General features: G+C 40.2%; 1 protein-coding gene across 1 annotated transcript in view; it reads left to right on the top strand.

Annotated features, from left to right (window-relative positions):
• The window catches only part of LOC135703199 (protein unc-79 homolog), an 82491-nt gene that overhangs the window by 27398 nt on the left and 35646 nt on the right, over window positions 1–19447 (top strand). Inside the window, exons 4-7 of the mRNA XM_065224321.1 lie at window positions 15069–15401; window positions 15463–15971; window positions 16038–17121; window positions 17182–17324. Coding sequence (XP_065080393.1) covers window positions 15069–15401; window positions 15463–15971; window positions 16038–17121; window positions 17182–17324 — 2069 coding nt within the window. The remainder of the gene's footprint in view (window positions 1–15068; window positions 15402–15462; window positions 15972–16037; window positions 17122–17181; window positions 17325–19447) is intronic.

Raw genomic sequence — 19447 nt, 5'->3', positions numbered from 1 at the left:
GACGTTATGCGAGGAATTAAAATATTGCTTTAATTTGGTTTTTGTCATTGTAAAGTCAATGTTATCACAGTGCTTATTATATGTATCCATCATTTGGTTCAAGGGTCCAAATTTGGCATAATTCGTACGATGACGATTTGTAGCAAATATATTTCTATTTCGTAAATGCCTAGATGGTGTATATAAATTTAAGGATGACAATAGTTCTATTGAATCGATTCGATGTGATACGATATCGTTTACGAAAGAAATCATAGCAAATTCACGACGCTCTTTTAATGTTTGGATATTTATGAGCATACACCGAGCTGTGTAAGATGGCAGAGGAAATACAGTCCAACCTAACTTGCGGAGTGCATACAATAGAAACTGCTTTTGAACGGAGTCTATTCTTTCTTCGTGTGTGATTGAAAAAGAAGACCAAACTATGCTGCAATATTCTAATATCGACCTTACATAAGCAATGTACAATGTGTTTATCGTATAAGGATCGTGAAAGTTATAGCAGAAACGTTTTATGAAACCAAGCATGTTGTTAGCTCTGTTAATAATTGTGTTATAATGATCGGTGAAAGTAAGTTTTGAGTCCAAAATAACACCTAGATCCCTGACTCTATCACACTTTTCTACGATCTGGTTTCCTAAAGTGATTGTTATATCGGGTAGGATTTGTTTTCTACTAATGGTAATGGATTTACATTTTTTTTATATATAATTGTAGCAGGCTTTTTTGACACCAAGTATGGAATATCTGAATTTCCTCTTAGAATGTGATGATGTCTTTGGCATCTTTTATTTCCAAAAAAAGTTTAATGTCGTCAGCATATATTAAAACTTATAATTTCTTAATAATGAAAGATATGTCATTGACGAAGAGTTAACTCCGTATTTGGTTGGGTAGTAGCTGGAAAGTCCACTGTCAGTCCGTCTACCGCTCTCGTCGTCGCTAATGTCGCTACCATCACCGATATCCATAAACTTATGGAGAAATTTTGGACAATCGAGGAATACAGCTCATCGACAGCGCACTTCGTCGAAGAAGTAGCATGCGAGGAACATTTTCAGCAAACTGTAGCTCGTACCCCGGAAGGACGTTACGTAGTCCGCTTGCCTTTCAAGGAAGACGTGCTTAACCAACTCAATGACAACCGTCGTACTGCTGTTCGTCGCTTCCATCTACTTCAAGGTCATCTGGTTCGTAATCCCGACCTTCATCAGCAGTACAAGGCATTCATCGACGAATATCTCGATCTCGGACACATGCAGCGCATCCACGACTATGATAATCCAGCAGTTCAGCACTATTACCTTCCTCATCATGCTGTGATACGTGAAGAAAGCACGACAACGAAGCTACGGGTTGTCTTCGATGTCTCGTGTAAAACGCCAAACGGACCTTCGCTCAACGACGCTCTAATGGTTGGGCCGACGGTTCAAGAGGACATCCGTTCAATCACTATGCGCTCCAGGAAGCATCAAGTTATGGTAGTTGCTGATGCTAAAATGATGTACCGTCAAGTTCTCGTTGACCCTCGTGATTGCCGATTCCAACTCATCGTCTGGAAACCGTCACCGAACCATTCCATGGAGACATACGAGTTGCAGACTGTAACGTACGGCACTGCTAGCGCTCCTTTCCTTGCCACTTGGGTACTGATCATTTTCCTCTCGCAGCCAAGGCTCTTAAGAACGATGTCTACGTCGACGACCTCTTTTCCGGCGGAAACAACGCAGCAGAAGTAATCGAACTCAGGAACCAGCTAGATGCACTCCTAGCAAAGGGTGGATTTCAATTACGAAAGTGGGCTTCGAACGACGAAGTAGTACTCGAAGGAATTCCACCGGAGAATCGCGCACTAAAGACTTCCGTAGACCTCGATCGAGATCAGGGCACTGGGAACCAGCCACAGATTGCCTTCGGTACAAGGCCGACTTACCATCCGACACAGCAGAAAAGTCTATCACCAAACAGATTGCTCTTTCGCTGATCGCTCGCCTCTACGACTCTCTCGGCCTTGTAGGCCCCGTCGTAACTGCTGCCAAAGTTTTTATGCAGAACCTGTGGATGCTGAAAAATGACGAAGGATCATCGCGGAGCTGGGACAAGGAGTTACCGATCGAGTAACAAACCCGGTTTACCAACTACCAGACACAGCTACCGAGACTCAACGAACTTCGCATCGACCGCTGTATCCTGCTACCCGAACCAGAATCCATCCAGATCCACATTTTTGCCGATGCCTCGCAACTCGCCTACGGAGCCTGTGTTGGAATGGTAAAGGTTCTTCTCAATGCAAAATCGAGAGTGGCGCCCCTCAAAAGGCAATCGATTCCACGACTCGAACTCTGTGGAGCACTTCTAGCAGCGCAACTCTTCGAGAAGGTGAAATCGTCACTTCAGCTCGACGTAGAATGCTATTTTTGGTTCGACAGCACCGTTGTATTCTGCTGGCTCAACGCGTCTCCATCTGCTTGGAACACTTTCGTGACCAACCGAACGTCGAAAATCCAACTTGCTACTCAACATTGCTCGTGGAATCATATTGCTGGGCTAGAGAACCCCGCGGACTGCATTTCTCGTGGAATAGCTGCCGACGCTATCATCGGCTTCGATCTCTGGTGGCAAGGACCTGAATGGCTTCGACAACCCCAAGAAAGCTGACCAATAGCTAAAGGTACGCACGATCAACCCTCTGAGGCGTTGGAAGAAGCACGCCGAATCTCCATAGCAGCACCATCGTCTTCGAATGAACCGTCTTTCGTCGACCTGCTCGTCGAAAAATTCTCCGACTACCAACGTCTTTTGCGTATAGTAGCATACTGCCTTCGTTTTCTCCAAAGCTGTCGAAAACAATCCAGCGACCGAGTGAAATCTACCCTACCACAAACGAAGTGACAGACGACTAACTGGCGAAGAAATCCATTAAAATAATGTGGTTCACTGTAATAGAATTTTCTTGGAAGCTTGTGGCATCATCCACCAGATGGGTTAGTTTTTTTGTTTTGATTTGAACAAAGTTGATTTTGTGTATAATGATTCTTTGACAGTGTGCAAAGAGTGTATCATTTAGTCATTTTTTTTATGCATTTCAGTTTTGAGTAAAGTGAAAGAGATAGAAATAAAACATTCTAATACATTTGGTGAAAATGCTAGTACAATCTAGTAGTAGTGTTGCCATGTGGTACAATCCAGATGAAAAATTGAAATAGCAGGTTAGTCACCAAAGTTTTCGAGCCGCTCCGTCTGTCACTTCGTTTGCGACCCTACTGAAACGAGAGGAGTTGTTAGACGCGGAAAGTTTACTCATTAGATTGATCCAACAACAAGCCTTCAGCGAAGAGTGGAAGCAGCTTCAACAGTCGGAACGAATATCAGTAAAGTCCCACCTCAAGTGGTTCCATCCATTCATCACGTCCGAACAGCTGATTTGGATCGGTGGCAGATTGGGAAATGCACCGCAACCGTATGACAGCAAGCATCAAATCCTTCTACCATCATCGCATACACTCTCGTCGCTTTTGGTCCGCAACTACCACGAACGACATCTCCACGCAGCTCCACAATTGCTCCTCAATCTTCTTCGACAGCGGTACTGGATCATAGGGGCCAGAAACTTGGCCAAACGTGTGGTCCACAATTGCGTCACTTGCTTCCGAGCACGCCCTCGAATGTTGGAGCAGTTTATGGCCGAGCTTCCTGCATCGAGAACTACTGCGAGTCGACCATTCACCATCACGGGAGACGATTATTGGGGACCGATCCAGCTCAAGCCTATACATCGCCGTGCTGCACCCGGAAAAGCCTACGTTGCTGTTTTCGTTTGCTTCTCCACGAAAGCAGTACACTTGGAGCTAGTAGCAGACCTCAGCATACCAAAATTCATCCAAGCGCTTCGTCGGTTCGTGTCTCGCCGTCGACTTTGTTCGGATCTGCACAGCGATAACGGTCGAAACTTTGTCGGAGCGAACAATGAACTCCGAGATCTCGTCAGCAACAAGGAGCATCGCAACGCTATCACTCAGGAGTGCAATCAGCAAGGGATACGCTGGCATTTCGGTGGCCTATGGGAGGCAGCAATAAAATCGGCTCAGAAGCACTTTGTTCGTGTCCTCGGAACACACACTCTCGCCTTCGATGACATGGTAACTCTATTCTGCCAAATCGAAAGTTGCCTTAATTTCCGACCGATCATCCCACTGACCGATGACCCGTCTGACTACGAGCCACTTACACCAGGACACTTCCTCACAGGATCCGCTCTCAAAGCTGTTCCTGACGTCAACTATTTGGATGTTCCGGCAAACCGGCTCCGTCATTGGCATCTTGTGCAGAAACTATTCCAAGAACTGTGGAGTACCTGGAGTACCTTTCCACACTGCAACCACGCACCAAATGATGCCAACCACCGATTCACTTACAGCCAAACCAACTAGTCATCTTGCGCGACGAAAACACCGCTCCAATGAAGTGGTAGACTGCCAGAATCGACCAGAACCATCCTGGTCCCGATGGAATCATCCGGGTAGTCACCGTCCAAACACCAACCAGCCGTTACATCCGTCCGGTATCGAAGATCTGCCTTTTGCCGGTAAAATCATCGTCTGACCAACTAGCATCTCAGATGTAAATACCAGCACAGAAGCAACACCGAAATCCAGCTGTAAAAACCGTACACCAAAAACAACATCGCGCTCGACAAATTACATTCTCAACCGAATTGCACTTTTCATCGCTAGAGTCCAGCTGGATCACCTAAAACGATAAAATACAAGGCCTTTCATTAGAAAGGACAAGGTAAGCACCTGTCCAATCTAATTAATTAAACCAAACCCCGCTACCGGGTCTTATGTTTTGCAGACCATCGTCCATCCGGGTTTCATCGATCATGCAGTGACAGCTTGAATAACAGAGACAACGCAGTGAAAAAGAGACCGGTAGCAGCTGATCGACGTTGCAGTGTCAGAAACGAAGTTCCTGAAGGGGCCAGTATGTTTGTGACAACGAGAGTGCATCGACGCGCCACCTGTTACTCATCGACCGCATTGTAAAACCCCCCGTTGCTCGACGACGATAAACGCCCAAAAGGGAAATTTTGTTGGTAGCATGGCGTTGTATCATCTTTCGCCGCGCCCTGTTATAAAAGCCGAAGAGTGACAGGAGCCATCCTCTTTTTTGGCAACGACGTCATCCACATCAATCATCAGTAAGAAGGAGAATAAAAACAAACCAGTGAAAGTGAAAGTGAATTAAAATCGTAGCAATATATTGTAATGTAGTGAAATGAAAGTAGTTAATTAAGTTAAAATAAAGTTTATTTTGCGTAAAGTAAATAGCGAGTGCTTGAGTCAAGTTGCCTCATTTGCCATCCTACTTTTCTGCCATTTAAAATTCCCGAAAGAGAAGAAATAGTGACAAAACTATTTACCTGCCCGTGCGTCGTCTGGAATCGTCCGCTGGTGGTGCAAATTTTCTGCTGCTGCTCGCTGTGCTCTCGACATTTTGGTAAACCATATGATAGAGGAATCATTCCTCTACCTCATAGTGTTATTACTTTTCGAGATTGAGCTTTTATTTGCGAGAAATCGGTGATTGACGTGTTTGTTTACAAATGTAATTACGCCCAAATCTCAAATCACTCCGGAAATAATATGGCCACGTTTTTTACCCTTCTTACAAAGAAGGGTATAGATATCACTTGAAAAACCGACCATCGATCCGAGGCCCGGGGGGCCGAGTGTCATATACCATTCGACTCAGCTCGATGAGATCGGAACATGTCTGTGTATGTGTGTGTACATGTGTATGTGTGTATGTGTGTGTGTGTATGTAACGAAATGAATGCGCTCACGTTTCTCAGCAACCGCTCAACCGATTTGGAACCAAATTATAGGCCTTGGGGTCCCATTGAACGCTATTGAACGGTTTTGTAATCGGTGAACCGGTTCCGGAGATATGGCCGGAATAAGATCCGGTGAATATGGGCCTTCACGCTGGATTTAACGGAAAACGTATCAAAACCATCATGCGACACATCAAATTACTACAGAATTCAAAAATAAGATCAATGCAAGTCGTGTTAAGTGTTCCAGACCACATTGGACACACTTGGACATGTTCCGGGTACCCCGGGGAAGTTGCTTGAATATGAATTGAATTAAAACCCATTAAATCACATTAAAATACGATGATAAGGTGATTGGTAGCCTCACCAAATAGACTACACCTGGATATATTCCGGGTACCCCCAGGCAGTGGCGTAGTGGCACTGGATGACACAGGGGTGATGGGCTTGGTCACTGATAATGACAATAAAATAAATAAACTTGAATAAGTAAGAAGGGTCTGATCACACCATAGGTGGATAAATTCGGGTTTTTTATGTTTTGTTTTCTTTATCACTGACCATTCTTCGGAAGGGAATTAAAGCCGTTGGTCCCCGGTTCATGAGTTGATGGTCGATATGTAGGATCCAGGTATGGGAGCTGCCTTCCTGGCGTCGGGAGCATTGGTACTCAGTACGGAAAACAAGATCGACGGAAAAAAATCAAGGAAAAAACAGAAAATTGATTATATTTAGCAACTGCAGCTCGAACTGCAGCATACTTACTTATTCGAGTCTCAAGATTTTCGGAAATTTTGCATTTATTTCCCGAAATTCACAAGTTTTGTTATTGTTTACATTTTTGTCCGGGTGAAAACGAGGAAATGGTTGGTAGTTATTTTTTGAAATATGGTAGAATGGAAATAGCAAATAAATACTAAATTAAAATTAACTATTGCTGGCCTCGTTGCTGGCTTAATAACAGAATATTGTTATTTTTACAATAGTTGCAGTTGAAAAGTGGCTTATTAAAACAAAAAGAATCCTATTTTGAATTTATTTGAATAAGGATTATTGAAACAACAAAATGCAATATAATTTCAACCGGAATTGTTTGTTTAAATCGAGGTTTAAATACAACTAAAGTTTTTTTTGGTTCAATGCAAACATTTTCTGTCTGTGTACACAGTGTGATAATTAATAAATTATCTCAACGTACAGTGGAAGAGCATTCATAAATTTTGATATTCCGAAATTCTATAATCCATATTAAATATTCTATACAAACCAAGGGGTAAGTCACTCAGCACATTGTGCCGAAATTAGATTTGGCACAGCTTGGGTACATCCATCGGCACACCTTTGGCACAATTTCATAGGCATTGGGTTGTTGTTTATAAAATGGGAGCACTGCTGGAAAACTGTCACTGAAGTTGTTCACAAGATTACGTGCTGTTTGGCGGTATATTCAGGAACATCCTCTATTTAAATATACCAGAGGAACTCAGACTAGCAGTTCACTCTTCGGTTCACTTATGATTTAAATCCGAAATGCCGCAATTTCAAACCAAACCATTCAAGGTGTCATAAATACCGGGTTGCCGAGTTTGGAATTTTACAAACAATCGCAGCTTGCTCTATGACCGGCACAATCGGCACACACAAAAAAAGTAAATGGGTCTGTGCCTAGGGGCACGAACGGAAGCTTGACGTAGGACCTCTAGTGGACGGAACAAATATGTTATTCATTTACTATAGTTCTTAACTAACTCCATTTTTGAATTGGTGGTCCTGAAAAGGGCCGGTTGTTTTTCAAACGATGGCCACACCAGTGCAAGTCGATGCCGACCGGATGACGGTGGCCTAGTCATGCTTCCTATTGCGGGAAACCTTTCCTCCGGTCGATATGAGTGCTTTCGTCGTCTTCGCGTTGGTGCGATACGTGCTGTTCCACTCATACGTCGTGTCCGACGCGTATCCGTCCGTTGCTCAAAAGCAAATGACGAGAAAACGATTTGGCAAGCATTTTTATTATCGCTGCTTTTCTCGTCTCTTCCTTTCATTGGTGGAAAGGTGAGCGGTCAACCGAGCATTGAGTTCGCTCATATGAGCATGCAAAATGTGTCGTTTGTTCGATTTGCGCTCTTTGGGATTTTTCGTTACATGTCTGAATTTCGATTTTTTAGGCTCTGAACCATTTGGTGGATTATTTTAACTTTTGGTTAAAATTTGACAAATGAAAGTTATCGATTAACCCTGCTATCCGAGCGGGGTTATTTCTGACAGACAAGAAGTTAAATGTTGACAACCGTGGCTGAGTTCTTCTCGAAAACCGGTCGATCGACAGCACAGGGATTTCGAACATCAAGAATAACTTTCGAAATGTCACTTTTAACCACGAGTTAAATTTAACTCGGTAAATGGTTCACAGCCTTAATGTGCTATAGAAATTAAAGACGTAGTCCTACGTCAAAAGATGACCCAAGATTGGTGTGCGGAGTGACCTACCCCTTGATACAAACGCTGATTGAAACAAACGTTATGACGTCACTACAAGGGTGATTGAGCAAACGAACGAAACAAATCGTGCGCCAGCGGAATGAAAGTCGAGTGAAAAACGAAGTGCACCAATACATTCAGCCTTTCAATTTCACACCTTGTATGGATCAGGTTACAACTAGAAATACTCAGAGGGAGAGATTGGCTGAGAGAATGTTTAGAACCAAATAAACTGCCAAAATCTGAGCCAATCGAACATTTCCATTAGATATTGTCCGAGGATTTCTCATTCTTATTCGATTAAATTTAAGAGTATTGTAATCGAACAGAAATTTAATCACCTTTATGTTTCGTGTGCTTCTTAAATTCAGCTAGTTTTTGGAATTAAAAACAATATTCTAACTCTATTGATTAATTGATCTTTGGGCCGTTTTCTTCACCCCCGCTTAAATCTTAAGCCAGGCTTACCCATATAGTTAAACCTGGTTTAAGGCTTAAGCGGAGGTGAAGAAATCGGCCCTTAGTTGGTTAATTAATGGCACCAAGAAATGTGCAAAATATTACGATGCAATCAATTATTATTTTGCACGTAAATCGAATCATAAATAAAAGTCATGTGAAATGCTGGCTTCTAGCAAGGGTTGTAAGATAATGTAGGTGCCAATACGCCTTTTTAATAGAAACTAAACGATCGATTCAACCTCTGGTGATGAATAGGAAAACGTCAAAAAGAGTGCTGTGAGCAGAAATTTCTAACGTGAGACAGGAAACGGAACACTTTTTTACTTTTCCTGATAAATTGATTTATCAGAGATGCTCCAAAACTTGATTTACAGTTGAAAAATTTAATTCTGTAACGTTTTTGCAAAGATCCTGCTGGTGTTCAGGAATATTTTTGTTGAGAAAAATGGAAAATTAGAAAAGTGCCTTAGTCTAGGCCTTAGTGGTTATGATCTTCCGGATTTCTTATGTGTGAATAGTTACAAATCAGTTCAGATCTGTGGAAAATCGTACAATAAGACAATTACCGATGGAAATTGGCAAGATATTGAATTAAAAATGCTTTAATTTGCGTTGCGAAAAATAGTTATTCTGATGTAAGCAAACGGTTTGGTTGACGTTTCTTCTCGAACTCGCGTGGCGCACTCTACGTTGGTGGTGCATTAAAAAGGCCTATCCCTGCTGCCGAATTGTATTTTGTTTTCTCCGCCTATCTCTCCCTCTGAGTATTTCTAGTTGCAACTAGTTGACTCTCGCACAACACCGCCATCACGCCCGATCAAGTGCAGGGTTGCCAAAAGGAAATCAGTGTTTTTGTCCAAAAAAATCTTTTCATCTTAGTTTTGTGCAAAAAATCTGTGATGATAGGGTAGAGAAGTACCAACAATCAATACGAAACTAACGATTTTAAATTGGCTCACTACTTGACTAGCCTATTGGTCCCAAGCAAACGATTAACGTACCCTATTCTAGTCGAAATTCTAGTACTACGCAATGTTTGTTTTGATTCGCTATGAAAGTTTGACAGATAAAATGAGAGGTTATTGGTTTTTCCTATGTTTCGAGGGGTGAATCGATTAGCTTGGGACCGAAGAGAGTACCAGAGCTGAGACAAAAAATTGAGCACGTTATTTCCGGACCTTCTAGTCTTAGAGTTACCTCTATGGAACTACTTCAGCCTAATCGCCCATTTTGGGCCTATCGAGCAGAAAACATCAAACAAATCCATGATTTCAGAGTTACAAGTCAATTATGCGTTTGGTACGATACTTTAGTTAATAAGCTACGGAACGAAGTCAATGAGACCATACTGAGTACCAATGCTTCCGACGCCAGGAAGGCAGCTCCCACACCTGGACCCTCGCCTGGACCCTACGTATCGACCCATCAACTAATGAACCGGGGACCAACGGATTTACTTCCCGTGATCAGTGAAAAAAAAAAAAACAAAACATAAAAAAAATTGGCCAAATAATATGAAACATATTTTTAATTCTACTGCGTGAATTTTCAGAGTTCATAAAATAAATATGATTGAATCAACAAGAAATTTCTTTTAAAAACAAACATATTTTTGTTGTTGACTCAGCTGCCAAATTTGATAGCTTACGTCAAAACCATGAAAGCTCTAGTAAATCCTAGAAGATTTTCTTTTTGATTTAAAAATCCATGGGTTTTGAGTAACAAAAATACTGGATTGTTGAAACAATAGAGATTGCGTTTGTCGTACGCACACTACGTCACGTATACGTATACGCAAAATGTTTTCATCGAAAAAAAAAAAACTTAATAGCGGAAAATTTTTTTTCACGTCAAATATTATTACATTTAAAATATTTTTTTCTGCGTGTACCATGGAAATGCAGTTAACTGTTCCTGGCTGTACTTCCTTGTACAGAGTGGTTGGTGATATTCTTGTGCAGCCAGGGTGTCCGCCTAGGAATAGACTATCTGATGGAATCAGAGATGCCACATTCTTTTTTCAGAAGTCTGCGAAATATGTCTGTGAATTTCAAAAATGTCTGTAATTCGGCTGCATAAAACTAGCAGAAGTTTTGCGTTTGACGGGGGGGGGGGGGGGGGGGGGTTTGTTGCCATGAAATAGATGAGAAAACTCCACGTTGAGATTAATTCACTCATATTCAGTGTTGGAAAAATATCATAAGATCCAATCTCACCAATGCCAATGCCCAAGATCACGGTTGATTTTCGTAGACAAAAATCAACAAGCAAACAACTGCGGTTGATTTTGCAATATATATATATATATATATCAACTGACCAGCTGCAAATCTCTCCAAACTATGTTGAGATTGAGTGTCATGATTTTTGCTTTACATCGCAACCGACACTTTCATAACGACTGCCAGCAGTCCCTTCGTGTTTGCCATCGGCGAAGATTAAAAAGAGATAGCAAACTATACTTTCTCCAAGGGGTGAGACAGGTTTATTCTGAGTTGCTTTTTTTGCAGCGAGTAACTCAATGTACCTCAATATTTTCTCTGCCTACTCCGATTCCTCTTTTTAAGCATATGCGTCTCATATTAGACGTCAGTTTTGTTTGTAAATAAAGTAATCCCAAGTGTATTCTGAGCCTTTCGGATAACTGGAATATTATGGAAGAACCTTTGCTAGTGCCTGCTTACTACCAATAACTATAAGCTTCCTTCTCAGCAACCAGTCCCAGTCGTCACTCCGAAAGGATCATCTCCGATCAAAAAAGCTCTCCAATATTCTTCTAAACATCTGAAATTTCACCTATAATGAAGCGATCCCATCATCTTCGATTTCTCCGGTCGTTACAGCAGTCCCATTGGAAAAGGCATCACCAGTCAATGTGGTAATAACTAACTCTGATCCCCTTTCGACTAACATTCCCGTTGGCAACATGGCAAACATAGCGTAGTGAGTAATATTTCAACCATGGCCCCTCCAACTGCACCCGCCGCCACAGTTTCTGGTTTAGAAATCATCTCCCCGGTGGGGCAACAACCGATTAACACCCAATTCCAGTGCCGAAGGCAACGCTACAAGCCATTACCCCGTGGAATGTTCAGCCAGAGCATCAGTGCAGCCGGTGCTACTGCCGAAGCCGAAGAGGAAGATGACGATGAAGTAGCTGCTGTTTCCGGTGAGTGCGATCCTCGTTTGAACTTCAAACCCCATTAACGATCTACTGTACGAAACCGAAGTGAAAACCCGTCAGGAAGACGAAGCAAAAATCAAGCTGACAGATTCTCTTGCTCGACTTTTTCCTGGAGACTTCGGTCAACGGCCGCAGAAAAATCTCGGTGGTGTATAGCAAGAACGGGGGCGAATCACGACCATCCGGAAGGCCCAGAAAAAGCACCGAAAGCGGGGATGGATGTCCCCCGTAAGCAGAATGGCGCCGTGATAATTCAGAGCTCGGTTCACAGTTCCATCCAACGGCAGTTTGTCAAGCGATGGGACGGAATTGCTTCGACGAGTATCGATTTTGAGTATTTGGTCAGGCAGATTGAGTTTTTCTACCACATCAACCAGAGAACCATTCGACCGTCGTAAGTGTAAGGTTGCAACAGGTTCCTTTCACGTTCACGGTTGGTAACGGTCGAACGAAGGTTATTAAACTGATATGATTTAAATGTCTCCAAGTTCCGCTTTTATTGTTGTTTTGTTTGACAGCAGCTTTTCGGCTTCGCATGAAGGTGCACCTTCAAATATTGCTGTGATGCGAAAAGTGAGAAAGCAAATGCCAGCGATCTTGCTCACTGAGCAATGTGAGTTACTCGAGGTGCCTCAAAAGCAACTCTGAAATTGCTCATGATTAGTAGCTGTCTTGCCCCTTGACTTTCTTTTTCTAAGAAAACGATGTGAAATGGAATCATTTTTGTGTCGAGTCAGCTCTCAACTTGAATTTTGGACGTTGTGAATAGTCTCGCAACATCAAAGGAATTTGTTGAATCAATTTTTTTTTTGTTTATTAATTTATTTGATAAGGCTCAACCGAATTAACTTTACAGAGCCGAGGATTCTTGGTCACTATACAATACATCTTAAAACTATAGTCAAAAGGTACAACACAATAAACACTTTATCTTCCGCTTTCCAAAAAGCCTCCTCGATCAGAACTGGAGCCGCTTCTAGTAGTTTCATTGTATGGCAAATTGTTGTACGCCAACGAGGGTCAGAGCGCGTCCATTGCAGCAATGGACGCAAAACGTGGTCAGCACTCACACACTCATCACGAAACGGTTGATTTCCAAAGTCGACGACGCATCGACCGAAAGAACTGCTGATGAAGAACAATGAGGAGGACCACACAATGGTTGCTGCCGAGAAAACAGACGATCGCGTAGCACACATCGAGAGTGGCCTGCTTTTGTCGACAGCCGAGTGAACACTGTGTTGAATCAATATCAACCATGATATTTTGCTCCAATATCACGTGTAATATTGAAAGCGTATGAGAGCGGAAAAACATTATTTGGTTGATGATTTTGCCAACACTGCTCATATTCTTGACAACGTAGTTAACTCATAGACTGAGTAAAACTTTACGAATTTTATAATTACAGGAATTTGTTTTCTAATAAGAGCATCATCTCGATGTACACCCATAAAATAAATCATATAACCAGTGGAAAATATCCATGTGAATTTCACATCACTTTCATATGATCCTATAATTGGAAAGTAAGCTACTAAATCACATGAACGTTTATGTGTCCAATGAAATCTATATAATTACACACATAGAATTTCTTATGTTATGTGATATTCAGATTAAAATCATTATTTTTGATATTGGAAAAATAATATGTGCGTTCCTAATAGAAACTAAGCGAAAACTTTTTTCAGTGAACATATGAAATTATTAGACGGCAAAAGTTTTCATGTAGTTTCCATTGGGAGTGCACATTACATTTTTCCATTAACAAAACCAATTATATTTATCTGAATTTCACATTACATTCATGCGTTCACATGAGTTCTATATGATAAATCACTTAAATTTCATTTGACATATTGATGATTGCATCTGAAACTGGACTGTCCCAAAAATGCAAAAAGTTTGATAGAAGTGCACATTTCCGTCAAATCGTTTTGATGTCCTGGGAGCACTTATTGCTTGCATAATAAGGAATAAGTCCACGGAAGACACCAAGACGATTAGACGTAAACTTGCAATTTTATCACACGTGCTTATTAGTCCAATTTGGTGTGAAATGCGCAATATAAGGTTCATGTGATTTTTCGGTGCGATTCCCAATTAGAGTAATTTAAACTTTAATTTGAGTCGATCTTATATGCCATGTAGTGTAGAAATCCGTTGGTTACTTAGTACTGGTCCTATTGCACGCCAGCAGCGAGGAAACGAGCACATCTTAGTGATAGATTCAAATTTCCACCACCTAAATATGGAGAAATCGACAATCAAAAGAGCAATTTATAAGATTATTAATACGATTCTAAACACTTCGTGCTCAAAAAGTGTTGATGAATCAGGATCAGGGTTGCTGAAACGATTCAGATAGGAAGGAATTTCGAAATAAAGATCATCGAGAAATGGAGAGTACTGTACAACCACAGACAAACAGACGTAACTCTTGAAAAAGGTTTTCTTGAAAGCATAGTATCTCAAAACATAGGACCTCAGTAACGACATCTCTCGGGCTTCTCGCGGAAAACAAGCTTGCTCGCTAACTCGCAAACAATATTGCATAAAACTTCTATAGAATGTATAGAAACGTCAAAGTGATCCGATTCCAGCGCTGCGGCGAGTAGTTCGTGGAACTGATAATATTAAAATCAACCGTTAAATGCGTGAACGAAGATACACAATGAAGAGTTACGTCTGTTTGTCTGTGGTTCAACGAAGCCAAGTACGATGAATTTTCGCTAAACACTAACACTGTTGTAATGATTTTACAAACACAGTTTTAAAATAAAATATTTATATCAAGCAACATATTCATTACATTTTGCAAAATAATTACACACGTGGGAGGGAAAAACTTGGTTAAATATAACACAATTACGAAGGGGACGACTCTATCTCTCTGAGATTGCAAAGTAATGTTTCCATCAGGAAAATACCTTCCATAGCTACATTTCCCTGAACAACTACAAAAACAACCAACTTACACAATCGTACTTTAACAATACTCCCCCAAGAATGAATCCTAACAGTAGCACGTTCTGATGTTACACTCAAATAATAGTTGCATACTGTTCAATTTTATCTATTTATCTTCATTTCAACAGCTGTTCTGAAGGATGTACCATGCTCTCCTCTTGAAATGATCAAAGATCCATCGCTTGACCAAGCAAGGATGTCCAGCTATCCAAATCTAGAGTATCAAAATCTGTATAATGCACTTACTATGCTATTGGATGTTGCGTCAAGTATTCAAAATGGACTTAATTTATTCGGAAAAGCATTACTACAATGCCTCGGATGCATTCTTCCATTCTTAGATAAAGATTTGATTGATAATCTACCTTATCTAGCAGCCTCTAGTATATCTGTACTTCCATATTCGTTGCATCAAGATATTATCAACTATCTATGTTACTACATATTACCATTTACCATCAGTAAGTTTTTTATTAACAAGATAATAAAAAAATAGTTTAATTTTATATAACCATATTTCAGCTCGCCAAAGTGATGATGACCAAGAATGTCATGCATGCCAGTCAGTGTCTGCAGTTATAATGCTGGTATTTCAATACTCTAATAATCCTGCGCATCACTGTCAACTACTAGAAAGTTTGATGAGACTTAAGCATAACGTTGTAAAGGATCTGCTTTGTGTAGTCGCTTATGGTACGTCAGCTAGTCGTGCATCTGCAGCAAAACTGCTCTTTTACTATTGGCCCGCCTTTGATCCGAATCTTTTTGATCGAAAAGGACTGCTATGCAAATTTACAAATAATTTAGTACCATTTGTTTGTCAACGAGAATCATGCCCAAATGCTGGAAATGCAGAAGCCGTTAAGGTTTGCTACAATCATTGCATAAGTATATTGTATGCAGTAGACTCGCCTCCTCCACTATACCTGTGTATAGAATGTGCTAATGAAATACACCGAGATCATCCGGATCTTTCATTTGGAGACATTTTACATCCCATGCAACAAGTATCAATGATATGTGAGAACAAGGTAAGCGCACGAATGTAATCAACATTAAAATCAAGCTGACTAATTTTATTTTTATTTACTCCATAGAATTGTAGGTCAAGCGATAAATCAGCTATCTCAATCTGTTTTTCTAGCGAATGTGCTAGTTATAACGGCAATCACCCGATAAGATACTGCGCACAGTGTCATGGAAACCGACACAACAGTAGACGCGGTATTGATCACATCGTTCATCGCAGCTTACCACCGATGATGATGATGGACGCTGAAATGCAAACCTACATGGTAGAAGCTGTAATAAGTCTTCTTAGAGAAGCAAAACCATTAAATTTGGATTTCGGGAGGGATTTTTCTAGTGACTCTAAAAACAATGCTACAAATGGAACTCAAGATACTCTAACCTTGGAGGACCGTCAGCTTCTTGGTCGTTATGGAATATGGTTGTTAGTTGGCAGGTGCAAACCTACGACTGATACTCCGATTGAAATTCTTGGACGTTTATTGTCCATGTTGTTTCATTGGTTCCACATAACTGCATATTCATATGATGGTCAAGCTGAGAGTACTTTGGAGAAGCTTAAGCTTGAACATGTTTGCGGATGGTTGAGGGATGTTTCTGAGAGTCATTATAAAGAATTTATCGACTGTCTTCTACCACATCCTCCAGAATATTCCAGGGTTGGGGGGCACTGGGATACTCTTGCCTCACGAACGTCACATCTTAAGGAAGGATTACAGCGGTTGATTTGCCTAATACCATATGAGATAATAACCCAGCAGATATGGGACACCGTAATGCCACATTGGATGGAAGCAGTTACAAACGATGTTCCCGAAAAAGAATTACCAGAGTTAAAAGTTGTGCTAAGTAAAATCTTAGATCCGGAAATGTCACCACTGGGTTTTGATGCTAAAGCAATGTATAACTTCGTATCGATTCGTTTCGAGAAAACAACTGCTAAAGTTCAACAACAAGCATTGCATTGGTTACAAAACTTAACAAAGCTAGAAATTTTAATTCCGTTGTCACAATTATTTGCCATGTTTGGAGATGGAGTTCGCATTATGAAACATGGAATGCAAGCAGAATCTCATTCAAAAGTTGGTAAAAGTGCTGGCTCCAAAATCACCAGAGAAAGAGAACTTCAAGCTCCTAGAAGAAGTTCTATTTGTAAGTGTATTAGTTTTCAGCTGGAAATTTGTCCTTTAACTTTAGTATCCATAATTTTAGCACCAGTGGTAGAAGATGACTCATGTAACACATCCGCCATTTCAGATGATGAGGCACCAATTTCAAGACATACCGAATTTTCAACGGATGCTGAGCATAATCTCACTTGCTGCATTTTGATGCTCGATATATTACTAAAACAGGTTAGTTTTATTTTTAATTTAAAAAAATGCTTTACAGTAGAATTAATTAAAGGAAAACTGTCCAATACCCGCGTACCACATTGAAAATGGTTTATCTTGCTGTGAAAACCATAATGAGAATGGTTCAGCCAACTTTTTATCGAAACATACCTATATATAAAGTTTTGACCATATTGATTAAGGTTTTCGAAGACCTAAGGGGATATTTTGTAAATATGTTAATTTAAAGTTTTTAATGAGTAGCTTAGTTAAGCTAAAAATTGAATTGATTTTTTTTTATATCTTTATTAAGGAGACTTTCAGCCCAGGGCTGGTTCGTCTCCAGAATTGAATTAAAACCATTGAATTTGAAATCGAATATATCCATTTCCTGAACATCCCTATTCCCACCCTAATTGCACCTTCCGTCAAGCGTTACCACCAGCCACAGCCACAGTTGACTATAACGGTTATCGTCGGTGTGATACACGCTATTTTGAGGCTACTCATTTTTGAGTCCAAAATCACTCAGTCCAGCCAAAAGGGAAGTTACCCAAAAATGAGTAAACATGCTTTTACTCAAATTTGAGAAAACGTGCTTATGGAGGAAACTGGGTAAGATTGTCAACTGAGTAATCCTTACCCATTTCGATAGAAACGAATGCATGCCATTAGACTGCCAATGAATGTATGGGAAAAATTTGACCATCAAATTTCGCTAACAAACCATATTCAAAATGTTTATTGCCTCGAAAAATGACCCTATGCAAAATTTGAGCTCAATCGGACATGATTTAGGGGTGGCGCAAACGCGTCAAAGTTTGACTTTTTTCACTCTCGAAAATCTCCCAAGGGGGGGGGGGGTACATGAAATTTCGGAAATCAAAAAAAAAATTTGATGCCAAATGTCTTAAAAATGCATGAAACATTTTGTATATGGTTTGTTAGCGAAATTAAAAATAATCATTTTCGCTGGCAGTCTAATGCCCATGAATCATTTCCTCCAGGAAGAATATTAAAAAAATATGAAAATGATAATAATTATTACTGATATACAGAAATATTCTGTATTTATTGATACCAACCTATTTGTTAGAGTTGTATTCCTCAACAACTACACAGAAAAAAAAGTTGTTGAATATTACATCCAAACTGTTGCAACCAGGTCAATCCATCGGTTGTGTATGTATAACGTTGTACGATGTACATCGATTTTGCGAACAAAATTAGATATAGACTATCAACACCCCCCATAAAAAATCCTCCCGATTTTCCCTTTGACTAAATCGGTTCACGTCGGTAAGATCGACCGACTATGAAACCTACGTATTTATAAATTGTTGCATCGACTCTTATGGGACTGCTTAACGACGCGTCAACACACGAAATCGGTAGTCGAAAACAAGGAAATCAGTCAACCAGAAGCGACCCAATCGAATGATTAGTAGGATGACAGAGTTGTAGCAGGGATTCTATGAAACCAGACGAAATAACTGGTTGATCAATTTATTAAATGGAAATAACGATGGAAACAGATTAAGTGGACAAATAAATCAGCATACGAAATTGATGAAACCAAACGAAATAAAGTGGATAATCGGTTCATTCCGTTATTTGTACTATGGAAAAGATTAAGTCAACTGTTAAATCGGCATATGAAATTGATGAAACCAGATGAAATACACTAATTAATCGGGTAATTAAATTGGGTATTGAGGTAATTACATACTCGTAATCTGCATTACAAATGGAATCGAAATCCAAAATTTCATCAATTTTTGAGACCTGGAACTATTTAAATAAGTGTGATTAGCAAAAATCACTATCTTAGCGGCCCTCGATGGTACTTCGTATGGGAACGAGCTGTCAGTTTGTTAGTTTTGTGTCAAACAGTGAAGTGATTATTTTGCTCTAAATCTTAATTTAAAAATTGAGATGGAAGTAAATTGGATCGAAAAAAATATCGTTGTGCTCAGAAAACGACACCCTTTCCGATGATGTATAAAAACCGATATATTTTTAAAAATTAAAGAACCCAATTGTTTCTTCAAATAAAACATACTAAATCTACATACTTATTAAGCCAAGTACTCCACTTGCTTGTCATTGTAAGATTTCCTTGAAAAATATTAATACTTATTATA

Source organism: Ochlerotatus camptorhynchus, unplaced genomic scaffold (assembly GCF_037179485.1).
Source record: "Ochlerotatus camptorhynchus isolate MF236.1 unplaced genomic scaffold, CSIRO-AGI_Acam_v1.1 ptg000210l, whole genome shotgun sequence".
In the NCBI taxonomy this organism is placed as follows: domain Eukaryota; kingdom Metazoa; phylum Arthropoda; class Insecta; order Diptera; family Culicidae; genus Ochlerotatus; species Ochlerotatus camptorhynchus.
The sequence above is the reverse complement of the archived record's forward strand: the minus strand, read 5'-3'. Positions and strand labels throughout refer to the sequence as shown.